Here is a 14,816-nt window from a genome sequence, read left to right on the forward strand (position 1 = left end):
CCCAAAGTATGTAAGATAGTGAGCAGTAGGCAGAGGCTGAGTGGACCTAATATTCCATCTTTCTCAAGATAATACCAATCGTTTTAATTCAAAATTAGATCCCAAAGCCTTTATCCTTTCCTTAGCAACATTACCACTGTTTAAGATATAGAATCATAAGACCTAAACCAGTAAATATCATGAAAGAGGACTAACTTACCATGTTAACTTTGAATTAGTGCAGGACATTTTAGATGAACTGGCATGGGTTACATAAAAAACATTATCAAGAAAACATGATGAGATATGACTTTGATCACCTTTTGGCTGGGTGTAAATCTTATTACTGAGCTCATCATGTGATATATGTGTAGGAGTTCTCCCAGCTGTAACCCAATCATGCACATCAGCCTTTTGGGGGCAATGATTAAGCACTGGACCATATAAATCATCAATCCCTTTGTGTTGAACATTTTCATAAATGCTTTGGGATGTGTGTGTATGTATATATATTATATATGGAAAATAATGATTGAAATCAATCAAAATATCTGATGTCAACGGTCCATTGGACGAGTCTTTTTCGCTGGCAGTCACTCCGAGGCATGTGTTGGCATTGTCAACCCCATCCAATTGTGACAGATTGGGGACACTGACATGAGTGTAAACATCCCCAATCCATAGTAGGAAACCCTTTCGGACTATTTGGGATAAGCTATGCAGATATCTTTAGCAAAAGAATAGTGTTCTTGCCTCCTCGATTTGTGCACCTCACTTTTGGTGTTCCTTTATGATCTTTATAGTATAGAAGCCAACACCACATTGTATTCATTAATGACATGTTTTATTCTTTTATTCTAAATTATGCTAATTATCTATTTTTAGGACTTCATATCTTTCCTTCCACCTCGTATAAGACTTGAATTTATTTTGTTTATTGATGTGCTTTGAATTTTGTTTTTCTTACTTAGAATCGAATCCAAAAAAAGAAAGAAAGAATAATTTCACAAGTGGATTGTTGACATTCAAGGCAATTATCACGAAATGACAAGAGATACTAGCTAAGGTGAATATGATTCTCTATTATTTCTCTCATATCATAAAAACAAATGTCATATTCGAAGTCAAATAGTTGGCTTTTATGTATGATTGGCGAACGAATCTACAATATATTGCAAACTTGGGTTCTTAAAATAGATGTGCAACAGTCGCTAAAATAGACGTACAATATGAATCTCAACTATTTGGCCTCACATCATGACATCAAATGTTATGCAATACCAAATTATTGGCTTTCTACGATCGACAAATGACTTAAGAACACTTAAATAAGAAAGAACTATTGCTTCTGTGCACAATTTTAACAAACAATAATATAAATTTGTTAAAATCTACCCTTCATTTCCTCTTTGTTTATTTTCTGTATTTCTGCCTTTTGTTGATCTTCCTAAACTTTTGTTGCATCCATCATTCAGATGATATGTGGTATTTAAGGGATTACCATACATATCTGAAAAGAAGAAAAGTAATTAACATCTAAGTTCTAAAGTTTGAAGGACTAAGGCAAATAAAATCCTTGACACACTGCCAAGTAAAGGACATTCCTGGACTTTTACCAGAAACATATCATGTCCAACAGTGTCTCAACAAATGCAGTGGGGGTGGAGAGAGAGAGAGAGAGAGAGGGATGGAAATTGGAAATTGGTATGGGAATGAGCACTCACTAAATCAAGTTGCGAAAAGAAGAAGAAGAAAGCAGACAACTGGGAGCAAAAGCAGAAGCAGAAGCCGAAAAGAAACCAAAAGCAGAGAGGCGTATAAAAATCGATCCGTCCAAAAGGAAGTGAAAAGAAGTTTGGGCGGAAAGAAAGGAGGGAGAAGGTCGGAGAGGACGGAGAGGGAGGGCCGCATGAGGCTCCACAGGAAGTGTTAACCGCATGCATCCAACAGAGTGTCTGCTTCCCGACTTCCGCTGCTACTTTGATGAATACAATACCATCGTTCTCAATTTCTACTCTTCCTTGTACTGATCTTGATTTTTCGCTTTATATATCTGCTCTGCCTTCCCATAGCAGAGGGGAGCCTGCGGCATCGTAGCAAAGATTGGTACGTTTTTTTTCCCCCTTCTCTTTTTTATGTTCCATCTGTTCAAGAATCAATCTTTTCTGGTAATTAATTCTCTTTTATACGGCCCCGAAGATTTTGAGCCAGAAAGATTCGTTCTTGATAAGGATTTATAAGGGTTTTAGCAAATCTTCGTTGTTGTGTCGGTTTGCGTCGGAGAGCATGTGAAAGTTAAATTGATGGTCTTTTGTTCTTCTTGCATAGGGTCCCGAAAGCAAGCTTTTCCTGAATCGTTGGGGGGACAGCGAAAAGTTCCGATTTTTGGCTATTCAGGGCTCGTGGTGTTCGTCTCCGATCTCTTCCGGCCGTCATAATTGTAGCTTTCAAGCCATGTATATGACGTTGTCCTTATTCATGTTTCTCTGTCTATTGAATTGTTGAAAAACATAATCTTCGATTTTTGTTTGACCATCGACAACTCTGAGGGTGTCTTTCTTTCGCCTTCGTGGGCTTTTGAGAAGTTCTATATAGCTCTCCGCTTTTGGAAATCAGTACATTGGTGCCCGAGAAAGCTGCTCTTGGTATAAGAATGGCGGCAGATCATAACTTGAATTTCAACCATGGAAGAGGCTTCTCACAATCTTTTAGCAACCAAAATGTTGTTCCTTTTCAGTCCGAAGTGGTGAACAGTGCAACAGGGTTGATGTCAGGAGGAATGCATAGTTCAGGTGAAATTAGTGGCATGGCAGGGATGATCATGCCCAGGAACCTTGGCACACAAAGCAATACTTCTTCTATGATGTCGCTCCCTGGTAAATCTTCTGGAAACATCATTCTTGAATCTGCCCACCCACTCAAGCATAGTCCAGCAGTGGCTGTCCGTTGGTCTTTTGAGGAATTGATTGTGTTGAAACAATGCCTTGTGGCGTAAGTTACTTGTTGTCTTTTATCCTTCTTCATTCTTATTAAACATGTGTGTGTGTGTGTGTGTGTGTGTGTGTGTGTGTGTATTCTTTCTTGCTTTTAAGCTTATTTTTCTAGCACACAATGATCTTAATTAGCAGATGAATCAATATATCTCTGTAATTGGTCTTGTTTTTTTTTTTAATTCTTCTTGGTTCAGTATGGTCTCTTGCTCAGGCAGTTGTAACTTTTTGGTAATTTTTTCATTTACATGTAACAATATAGTGCCAACTTATCTATTTTAACTTATGAAGGTTGTTTGAGTTTGATATTTAATTCATTTTTTCTCTTTCTGCAATAGAATAATAATGGGAAATGTCATAAGAGCAAAAATAATAGAATCTTATATTTGTTTTACTTTTTCCTTTCCACCATGCTAGAGAATTTTGTTGTTTGACCTGTTACTTGCATCACCATTACCTGATCATCGTAACCTTTTTCTCTTTTTATTTTGGTCATATCAAATATCCAGATATGCTGACGAACCTAATATAATGAAGTACATCAAGATAGCAGCTAGGTTGCCTGACAAGACAGTGAGGGACGTTGCAATGAGATGCCAGTTGATGACTGTGAGTTTCACATGATTACTCATATTTGCAGAATGTTCCACGTCTTTTTTGCATGATGCTTTTAGGTTTTGCCTTCTTTTGTTTCTCAGTTGAATGTATTCATGAAAATTAAATATTACATTTTTGCTTTCATATGTCTTGTCAAAGATTTGTAGATATTCTTTTACTACCTTTGGTATAGCAGAGTTATGGTGTGCAGTAGACATTCGTTTCCTTGTATATTTTCATAATGCTGTTCAAAGGTGATTTTTTCTTGATAGCTCATCAGTTAATATGGACACAAGGACAAAAAGGAAATTAATGGTTTTAGAGTGGTAAGTGTATAAAAAGCTGTAGGTACATGCAACTTTATACCCAAGATATGAAATTGTTGTGAAAAAAAAAGTAGTTATTATGGAAACAAGTGCTCTTTGAAATGCACAACATTTTTTAATTTTTTATTTGAAGATAAGTAGGTTTTTTGTTGATGTGGCATAAAAGATAAGATAAATATACATAAAAGTGCAAAATAGTTCTTCTTTGGGCAGAATGGATGAAGCTTACATGGTAGTAGGACCTGAAGACCATATTTGATTGTGAATTCCAATGGGGCAAATAAAATATTATAACCAGTTGATTGAGCTTGTTTTAATTAGGTTGCTAAGCCACAATAGTGATAAAAATCATATAAATTTTTTTTCTTTTTGGGAGTTTCTAGGCTGAAGCCTAACAAATATATACATGTTGGGCCACACAAGATAGCATAGTTAGCACATGTAATTCTTGCTATCAGATATTAACTTCGAGTGAAAGAAACTTGATTATCTAAAATTTGATTTGTTATTTTCATATATTCAAGTTTCGCTGGATTTCCTGGTTCTGCTTCATTTCCTCTTATTTGATAATATATATATGATTAGTTTTTCCCTTCAGGTTTTCCTGATGATTCTGTGAGCACTATAAAATATGTATAATTTTTTATGCCCTTATCTCTAAAGTGATTGTTTGCAAACTATTTCCAAATGAGTTTTTTTTACTAATATAATGGTTTTCCTAATAGAAGAAGGAGATTGGTAAAAGACGGAAGCTAGAAGATTATCATGCAGACAAGAAGGTAAAAGATAGCATGGTAATCTCCAATCTAATGCATGTGAATAGAGTGCTGATTGTACATATGATCATAACTATGATGTTCTTCGATGATACAGTCTGAAATTATAATAGAATCATGTCTTTCTTTATAAACAATTTTTATACGTCCTATCATCATCGCATGAGAACTACTTGTCATCATCACATGAGAGCTACATCAATGCCATACTATGTATCATTCTGTAAAATGGACTCTAATGAGACCATTATTAAATAATTCTCAGTCAAAATAAATTAGTTACATACTCTCGAAGGCTGGAATTATAGTTTGATTTTCTAAATCCAGTAAATTTGATCATGTTGTAGTGCATATGAAGCTAAGATGTTATTGTGTGATTTTCTTCAGGAAAAGATGGCATATTCTTCCTCAGTGGCTAGTGTGAATTCTGTTCGATCAGACAACATGACCACCTATTCTTTTCCGATGCTTGATGTGCACTGCAGTAATCAGCTTTTATTGAAAGGTTGTTGGATTCTTGAAATTATTCTACTGTAAATGAAGTTTTATTATTTAATGTGTATCTTCTTTTTTTTTCTCTTTAAAAAGGAAAAAAATAGAAACAGAAGTGTATGAGTTACAACATTAATGAATTCATCACCCAATACATTAGTCAATAGTCACCATATTAAGTTCTTATAGATGTGCCTTTCTAGTGTTGCAAATGCCAATCTTATCTCATGTGATTTTTTATGTGCTTTTCTATTTTCTGTTCCTGTGTATTTCTATGGAGTCCCCTAGATATCTTTTTATTTATCTCAAGAAGATTTTATTTTGAAAGTTTGTACAAGAAAAAAAGCACAAATCCTTTTCTTTTATATACTTTAAGTACATCCATTTATGTTCTCAATAATATTTGATTTTTATGCTTTTTATATTAGTATCGTAGTCGGTTGATCGCCAATTGATTCCTATGTTTGTAGATATTTCTCTTGCTCCAAGATTCTAGGACTCCTCAATTTTTGTTGATAGATATATCCCTATAGTTCATCTTTATATGGATCTTATGGCTTTAGGTCCTTGGCATCTAATTTTTTGCATGATTCCTTCTTTTCTTTTCTATATCAATGCTCTAGTTGAAATATTCATCTTGCAAGTGCAATTTTAAAAATCTCTATGCATTCAACCACCATTATGTTCAGTAGCTTATAAGTCTGTCTTCTTAGTTATTATATTTTTAGGTTCTTGGTACAATCAAGGTTGAGGGTAATGGTAGGGTGAAACTGATGATGAAGCTTGCGGGCTTAGTTTATACTGAATGCAGCCGTGCTGGTTTATTCGGATAGGTTTCATTCAAGTTCAATTTTTCTTGAGCATTCTGGAAAAATGTTTAGGCTCTTAATTGTGGAATGGCTGAAATTTGATGTGTATATGTGTTTATTTTAAAAAGAGGAATAATGCCGGTATAATTACATTGGAGCAGCACAGACATTGGTCCTTAAGGCAAGAGTATCTATTCATTTTAGTAGTTCAGATGCTCTCTTTTAGGTTCTAATCCAAAAACGCAATCCTATTTTCTCTTGGACATTATGAAAAAAGAGTAAAACTATTGTATCTGCCAACTTCCAGACAGAACTAGTTAGTTCTTATTTACAGATTAGAATATTGTTACTGTAGTTTCAAAAGCCGTGGGAGCAGCTGCCACAATTGGATGCTACTTTAGTTTGTAGTATACAAATTGAAAAGGAATATTGTGGTTTTGGTTTCTGTTATCACGTTTTTGAAGATGAGTTGGCAAGCTGAAGTAGTAGATATGGAGTAGAGTTGATCTTGTTGGATTTGGCACCTGCAAATCTTGTTATAACCAGGAAATATCCCCCACCTGGGATGCTAAGTTGAAGAAGAATGCCTATGTACAAAAGGGACAAGTCTTAAGCCATTCTGAGAATTAAGTAGGGCCTATATAAGTTTTTTATGGCCTTTACTGAGCATTTTATGGGATAGACACTATTAAGGTGGCAACTGGGACTGTCTAAATAGCCATGCAGATAATGAAAGAGAATATCTATTAGAGCAAGTCTGCCCTTTGGCAGCACGTATCTCTGCCACTCCCTTGTGCGAATAGTTTATGCCAGCCTCATGGCTCATAATGCAGCCATACTGATGCAGGAATTACCAAGCCACTATAGGAAGGGGAAAAACAAATGAAATGAAGGAAGTGAGTAATGATTCAGAATTCAGATACTTATTTTCTGGTGGTTACTACTCTCCACAGCTACTGAGGGGTATGGGATTGACAAAGAGCTTCAGCGATGATGAATGAAAGAGGCCCTACCATCATATGATTAGATCTTTGTTCAAAATTACTAAGATTCAGTTGAATATGGAAGAGTTAGTATACACGGGATTGGGTTCATAAACTTGTGTCTCAACCGAACTAAAGCAAGTTAGTATATACAGGAGAGTACTACTTGCAAGTGAGTGTTTTGCGTTCCATTCTACTTGGAATTTTCCTTGCTGCCAGATTGTTCAATATTTCATTTCTTGGTTTGTTATCTTATAATGCCAATGCCATGACAACACACAATTGGTTTTATCTTTTCCTCCTATGATGAAATAGAACATTGTTTGACAAATAAAAACAGTATACTTTATATCCCAATACTTCAACATGTCATCATTCCAATTTTTCTTTTTGTCATTCTGCTCTTGTCACAGTATTTGCCATGTACATTCTTATGCACATATGTTTGATCTTGTGTTTTGCCAATCTGGAGTCCTTTTGCAGATGATCTTAAAAAGCCTTTTAACTAAGTTCATTCGACTTGTGAATATGAGGCACTTTTTGTTGAGGTAATTCTAGGTTAAATTCCACAACAAAAGCAACAATAGCAATAACAAGATGTAGTTTACAACTCTATTGCGGCATTTCATATACCAACAAGTCCTCTTGTGTATGATATTGTTGATTTCTATTATAGCCAGTCTCAAGGTTGGGAAAAGGAGGGTTGCATTAGGTAGATAAAAGTCAGCATAACTCTTTACCAGATCAAATGTGAACATGATTCTCTAGTTACAAATCTATCATATTGCAGAATTTCACAATTTTGTACCAACATAGTTGTAAGAGTTCTTTGCAAGTTCTTAACTAGAGATCCACAAGTTGTGTAGCATACTTGCAATGCACAAGTTTCTTCTTTCTGAACACTTCAATTATGTTTTATCATATAATGATGATTAAGATATTTTGTTAAATGAAGGTGTTGTACAGGCAGGCAGGCATATTGTCTATATAATAGTTCTGTTTGTGGAATGACATATTAATTGAAGTTGTATACATGTCACTGATTGCTTTACATAATGTGATAAGATGCAAGTATTATTGGATAAAATCAAGATATTAAGGAAACTTTGCTCCAGTTTTCTTTTGTCATTTTTCTAAATTTCTCCTGACCCAATTGTAATTCTGTTTAACAACAGCCTCTCCGATAAACAGTGAAACCCAGCGCCTTCTAATTGAGAATGTTACCCTTCTCGACCAGATTGGATCCAACCTTGAAATGAGTAAGGTTGGTGGTGTAAGACAGTCAACCTTTTTTTTATGCCTTTCACGTGTTCACTTTTGTTTTAATGCTTATGATCAAGTTCACTATATGTCATTACTGGAATTAAAAAAAGTAACTGTATGATTTTCTACAGTCTATGAAGGGATTTTTAATGTTCTTCTTTGAGCTGATCACTAAAACATATGTCAACTATACATTAACTTACATTGTTCTAGATGCACAGGGAGAAAAGGCCTGCAGGTTATAATAAGGTTATCATGTTCCTTACCAGCATGACTTATGTTTAACTGTGAACCAGCCTTTATAGAATTAGAGGAAGTGTTTTAATCTATTCTGTTCTTTGAAAATTGTACCATGTCGTCTTATGTTTATCCAAGTCTTGTACCGCAGTATGTTTAGTGGTTTTCAGATCTTTGTAATATGCACTGTATAATATACCATTGGATTTAGGTCATACATGAAATTTTCTGACCCCACTTTATGGACCTTGATTAGAGGTACGCTTTTCGAGAAGTAATCTGCATTCTTGACCATCAGTCAATACCTCAGATTTTCAGTGAAGGCCTTCTTCACATCTAGACTGTTCATTTCTTGCAGATCCATCTGCACTTGTAGAAGACAGATAATCCACTCTTGTGGATACATTCTTGCATACTGTGCCAACCTATAGTACATTATCAATATATAACAAGGTCTTGAAAAGAAAAAAGGGAAAGGCATAGAGAGCTGTTATTCCTCTAGATTTTAATTCACCATTATGAATATCTCATTATTATTATAATATTCATTTGATTTTTTTCACTAAATTACTTGGAAGATATTTTTAGTACTTTTCAAGACAGGCATCTTACTTTTCAGTTCACATGTTTGCCCTCTAAATGGTATGCATTTGAGACAGGCCTCTTTGATTTGTTGCAGGTACATGATAATGTCAACCTATTCTTTCGTACAAGAGATAACATAAGAACCATTTTAAATAGGTATGCCTTTATTTTCTGTTTTAAGTTTTTTTTTTTTCCTTTTGATCAGCAACTTTTATCTGATATAATAAATCTTCTACAAGTTGGTTTCTTATATGATTTTGTAAGGAAGGTTTTCTTCTTTGAACAGCATCAGTAGCATGCCAGGTATTATGAGTCAGATGCCTTCATTGCCAGTGTCAATGGATGACAATCTTTTCCAGTCCATTTTTCCCCTTATCAGTCAGGTAATCTTCCAGTTTTTGATAAAATTCCATCAAAAACCATTTTAACTCATATAATGTATGAGTTTTTTTTTGCTTCTGACCATAGTCTTTGTAATTCTGCTATTTTACAAGGTGTATGTGCCTGGAAGCAGTCATTTAAAGGAAGAGCCAAGATTCTGGTAACATGCTGAGTGCATGTTCTCTTCCTGAAATGAATGAAGGTGGTTGGTTAAAGCTTCCTCGCTTGACTGCTGCATCCTTCAAGGAGGATCTCAGTCTGGATCTTAAGGTGCATCAAGCACGAGGTAGTTCAAGTTTCTGATGCCTGGGTGTCCAGTACGTCCTGTCACTGCAGATTGAGCTTCTACTGCAGGGTGTCCATGTATATGCTTCGTCAGATAGGAAGTATTTACACAATAGCATGATTAGGCGCTTTCAGGTTTAGTGATTCTTTTGCTTTTTATCATATTCTTTTTCCTAATAAGCATTTTAGGGTGATAAGAAATGTAGTCCCGACAGAACAATTGTTGTACTTAATTAAATTATTTTAAGAATGAAGAATAGACTTCTATTACCAGATAATAGAGCTTGTCGATCATCAAAACATTGACATTTTAAACATTGTCGAGATCAAGGTGGAATTTTGTTCGCAGTTTAGCTGGAAACAATCTGATGATTATTGCATTGGAGGATCAAGGTTGCAGTTTCTGAAACATCGATATTGTAGTTTGCAGAGAAAACTAATAATACTTATATTACTGGTTCCATCTTGCTTTTTCTACCTGTTATCCTTTTCTCGGATGCATTTGGAGCACTTCTTTTGGTTAGTTTTAGAAAAATGTGCTAGAAGATTTTTTACGACAATAGATTTCATCGAAGTTGATGGGGTTTTCACAAGCTTTACTCTCTGACTATTTGTGTTCTGCATGGTGTCTGGAGTGCATATATACCACAGAATCTGTTTCATGTCTGGGTGAAGCTCAAACTCGAGATGCTCCCTTAACCAAGACAAACTGCTGCTAGTGCTGGTATGGTCTATTCCTGGAGGCACTCAGATTCTGCATCATGGTTTAGGTAGCATTTGATGCCGGAATAGATGCAGGCTTCCGGTAGCATAATTGCAGAGGCATTGGTCTGCAGAAACCTCGTCACAGATGCTGCTAATACTATTTACCAGATGCAACACGTGATCTGAATGATAATAATGTTGAATGTAACATTTGGCAGTAAAAACATGAACAGTCAGAGAAAACTTTGTTTCAGATGGGTATCACATCCTCTTACTATCGAGGCTCGTAGCAGAATTTGCTATTGTCGCAAACTAACTGCCTGTAGTTGAATGATCAAAGCATAATTCATTCATGAAATGAAGAACCAAAACAGGCATCTATTTCTTCTCTTCTTTCATTTTGGATCCATACAGGATATTTACAGTACCAACATGCTGTCAATGCAGATGTAAACAGGGAAAAGAGCTCCAAAATCAAAACAAAAAGAGAGAGGATATTTGTTTTGAACATAAAGCTGCTCCTCTTGCTTCCTACTTCCCTGCAAGATGCTAGCATGCTCAAAAAGTCAACTTTAGTTTTTAGAGAGAAGGCACGAGAGCAGCCATGACTTCCTGTAACACATGAGCTGTGTCGTTGTAGCGAATCTGTGTCAGGGAGATGCTTCGGCTCTTAACAGCATGATCCAGCTGCCATTTACCACAAATGATTAGGAACAAGTAGCACTTGAATCTCCGTTGGCTCAACAGATATCAACAGGAAGATCGAAGGTCTACTTGCAAGATAAATCAAGGGAATTAACATGGCAAGAAGCAGAATTACTTGCTCCATGTAGCAGAAGAGTTTATTGGCGAGGTCAGTGAGGAACTTCTTGCGCTCGTCTTTTGCTCTTGAGATTACCTGGTTGAGGTCACAGTACAAGAAGGTGGACTTGAGGCGAAGACTGCTTCCCATGAGCTCCCATGTGTCTTCGTCGTCATCGATCAGATCTTCTTCCATTGACAGGAGATCAAAGACGCACTTCCTAATCCTATACACGCATCCCTTCCATTCCATGCCCTCCATGGGTGTTGCTTACTCTTCACCTGAGAGTAGGCAAAGGAACAGCTAGTTAGTATTGCAAATCTAAAAGAAAAGAAGAGATGAATAACATCCTGCTATAGTTTATTCTTTGTTGTTAGAATTTATACGGTGGAAGCAGAATGTCATCTAAAGCTCCATAAATGATCATACAGAGTGTACGTCAGTCAACACATGAGAAGAAAATGAAGGAAACAAGCAGCTGCATGTTAGCCTCCACTCTGAGGAGTGGCTTTAGGCTTTGAGACGAAGAAATGTACCAAGATAGATAACAAATGATAAATCAAGAGAAGATATACGAAGGAAGAACAGGTCAAGGGCTAGTGGAAGAGGTGGAAGGCTCATGATTTGTGATCCGCGGCTCCTACTGTCTCTGAAAAGACAACTTGAGCATACAATGGGAAGCTTCACCCTTTAAATCAAAGAAACAGCATATCACAATAGCATCAAAATGCATAGATTTCCTTCTTATTTCCTTTTTCTTTGGTGGTGTGAACACATAGATGTAGACAGAAAGTTGCAGGCAAAGATAACAGTGTAAAAGAAAATGCTTGACTTGTACTTGCTGCACAAGGCCATAAAAGAAGAATAAATTCTTTTTTTTTTTTCTTTTAGTCTCTATCCAAGAAAGAAAAATTGATGATCGCAGATTTATGCTGCTTTTCTTGTCATGTTTGGCTGCATCACACTTCAACTGTAACCCAACAAAACCAAGAACATGAAGAGCATGGCTGCATGAATAGAACAATGTAAGAAAAATTAAATTGACAGTTTTTGTCTTTCTACTTGCAAAATGTCATTATTATCCTCGGTCTGCAATATCCTAAAACCACCAGGGCCTAATTAATGATGAGAAATATCCTAATGCAGAAAACAGGAAATAATCTTTGGACATCAAGTCCAAGAATCAGCTGTGTGGAAAAGGAGAAAGCAAGAACAAATGATGGAAACTTGCACATACTTTGTCTAGCAGAACAAATCATCCATCCTTCAACCAAAGGCATCTCATCAAAGCAATCCATCTCCAAACCCACTAATCCAAGAAAAGCAACATAAATCCCAACAAGAAGATCAATTCCAGAGTACAGAAGATTAAGAAGCAAACAGAAACCTGCAGAATTCAGTCCAGAAGCTACAAGCGAGTGCAAGAAAGAAACGGGAAAAAGGAGCAAAGCAAAAAGGAAAAGCCACCCAAAATTTCTGAAAGCTGACCAGGAGAAGAAAACAAAGGAACACAACTGGGACTGCTTTTGCTTCTCTTACCTGATCCTTTTCTCTTCGTTGCTAAGCTACCAAAAACAGAGTACTCACGCAGATCTTTTGCTCAATTTTTGGTTGCAAAAATCATTTGTGACTATGCGGACAATTAAAAGAAAAGGACGGTACTCGGCACCAATGATCTGTAAAGCAAATTCTACCGTACAATGACCGAAGAACTAATGCAGTGAACTGTTTATCACAGAAAAACAAAATACAGTTATATACATGTTTGTACTGTGAGGAGGTACCCGTTGCAGACGTATTTTTGTTGGGTTCGGGATGAAGTCTATCAGATTGGGACTCTCAAATCACATGTTGGGATCTTCAGGTCTCATCTCAATCTCGCCTATGATTTGCCAGCGTATCTCCCCCGCAATTAATGCTTTTGTATTCGTCCCCTCATTAGTCATGTATATTTTATTCCTGTGACACTCAGAAACTTGTGCATTACATCTACGTTGTCAAAAACAACATGAACAGCTTCTAAAGGCCCCATCATGATGTAAGAAGTTTAAAATATTCTAAATAATTTATATTTTTAATAATATATTTAATTTAAATCATGTCTTTTGTGAAGAGTCTAAATGTTTTGGATAAATGTTGTCAGGAAAAAAAAGTTTGGAAATGACATATATTTCTAAAATAAAAGATGTGGGGACCTCAGAACATAGGTAAAATCTTCATTAATTTTTGACAAAAAATCAGAGATTAGCAGCTAATTAGTCAGCTAAGCAATTATAACTCAACTAACTACTACGTCTACTGCTGAACTAATACTTTAAATAATTGTGATTAATTAATGGCTTGCCATATGACATAAACATAGGCTTTAACATAAACATATGACTAGTCCTGCATGTCAGTTTATGGTCGTCAAATCCATAGATGACACAACTTTAAGAACATATATTTTATATTGGGAACTATACGATTGAAAACGACTGCATAAATTTCTGATTTAAAGTCTATTTTATTATAGACTTAAAGGCAGTGATTAGTACATCTCAGCTAACAGGCGAAAGTGTGGTATCAGCCTGCGTGAAAGGGACAATGTCTTGGCCACCTTTTATTTATAGTATAGAATATTAGGGTCAATGATTTGATCTGGTGGAAAATATTAACGTAAAGAACCATGGATTATAATTTCTAATTGAACCTACTGTGTACTCCATCAAATCCTATCAAGTCTTATGAACTCTGATCTAGGAATAGAACTCTAGAGAACTCATCAAGATTATGACGAGGACGATATTACTCGCCCAAGTTTTAAAAACTCGTCTTACCTTGTTCCCACGTCAAGCTCGTCTTACCTTGTTCCGACGTCTTGTCCGCAAAAATTAATTGGTCCCAACAATTATTACATTTGTCAGTGTTATTATGTATGAGAAAGATACCATTAGATATCGCATGATTAAGGATTTATTTATCATTCAGAAATGGGGAAAGGACAATATGGAGTTTTTGAATGAATTATACATGGATGGTGATGATATGCTTTTTGATGATCCGATCGGTGTTCGATGTTGGGTTGATCCGGTCTTCTCCCTTACGTCGAGTAAAGGTCACATCGGTGTTTGATGTCGGTAGGTTACTGAATGGAGCTCTGTAATCCTATCTGTGTATGGTCGCTCGGTAGGTTTGTGAGCGAAGGAGTTCTCGATCTATTAGGCATTCAGAAGCCGTCAGTTCTACTCACTTGCAACTGCTAATGAATAATGTTTTGCTTGGTATGTTTAATTGTGATCTCTACGATCTTCCAGTGAAAAGATAGTAGGAATGGTAGGAATGGGTATCATATCAGCAACGTTTAAGAGGACATTTATTCATGAATTGAACCACACAATCTCACAGAACAGAAGCTGCATGATACGGAGGAAAACTACGTTAAAGATGCAATCAAAGCACGAAGTTATAATACGACATTCTACTCATCGATCATCGATGTTATTCTTAGCAGTTTCAGGATGACAGTCTCCAACGCCGCTTCCAAGACCATTACAGTGGTATTGATGGACCGGTTGAGGCGTTCAACAGTTCTTGGTGCAGTAGCATTTGCGGTGGATCAGCGAC

General features: G+C 36.1%; 2 protein-coding genes across 8 annotated transcripts; one reads left to right on the plus strand and one right to left on the minus strand.

The window, feature by feature from the left end:
• The first annotated feature begins 1,623 nt into the window (after positions 1 to 1,623).
• On the plus strand, positions 1,624 to 9,981 carry LOC135631957 (uncharacterized). Of its 4 annotated transcripts, XM_065140127.1 has the most exons (10): positions 1,624 to 2,085; positions 2,308 to 2,435; positions 2,565 to 2,970; positions 3,479 to 3,578; positions 4,618 to 4,686; positions 5,056 to 5,173; positions 8,128 to 8,216; positions 9,132 to 9,193; positions 9,324 to 9,420; positions 9,532 to 9,981. In XM_065140127.1, exons 3-10 carry the CDS (start codon positions 2,633 to 2,635, stop codon positions 9,580 to 9,582), a joined length of 924 nt encoding a protein of 307 aa, XP_064996199.1. In that variant the 5' UTR covers positions 1,624 to 2,085; positions 2,308 to 2,435; positions 2,565 to 2,632; the 3' UTR covers positions 9,583 to 9,981. The 4 variants fall into 4 exon arrangements, with proteins under 4 accessions (XP_064996199.1, XP_064996200.1, XP_064996202.1 ...); XM_065140128.1 differs by having other exon boundaries at positions 2,308 to 2,970; positions 4,621 to 4,686; XM_065140130.1 differs by having other exon boundaries at positions 1,625 to 2,085; positions 2,308 to 2,970; positions 4,621 to 4,671.
• Positions 9,982 to 10,766: 785 nt separating this feature from the next.
• On the minus strand, positions 10,767 to 13,126 carry LOC103975839 (photosynthetic NDH subunit of lumenal location 3, chloroplastic). Of its 4 annotated transcripts, none has more exons than XM_065140132.1 (3): positions 12,995 to 13,126; positions 11,229 to 11,491; positions 10,767 to 11,095 (listed from the first exon to the last, which is right to left on the minus strand). In XM_065140132.1, exons 2-3 carry the CDS (start codon positions 11,469 to 11,471, stop codon positions 10,988 to 10,990), a joined length of 351 nt encoding a protein of 116 aa, XP_064996204.1. In that variant the 5' UTR covers positions 11,472 to 11,491; positions 12,995 to 13,126; the 3' UTR covers positions 10,767 to 10,987. The 4 variants fall into 4 exon arrangements, with proteins under 4 accessions (XP_064996204.1, XP_064996203.1, XP_009389206.1 ...); XM_065140131.1 differs by having other exon boundaries at positions 12,972 to 13,096; XM_009390931.3 differs by lacking the exon at positions 12,995 to 13,126 and adding an exon at positions 12,750 to 12,920.
• Between the last annotated feature and the right edge of the window lie 1,690 nt (positions 13,127 to 14,816).

The sequence above is a fragment of the Musa acuminata genome, chromosome BXJ3-2 (assembly GCF_036884655.1).
Source record: "Musa acuminata AAA Group cultivar baxijiao chromosome BXJ3-2, Cavendish_Baxijiao_AAA, whole genome shotgun sequence".
NCBI classification, from domain to species: domain Eukaryota; kingdom Viridiplantae; phylum Streptophyta; class Magnoliopsida; order Zingiberales; family Musaceae; genus Musa; species Musa acuminata.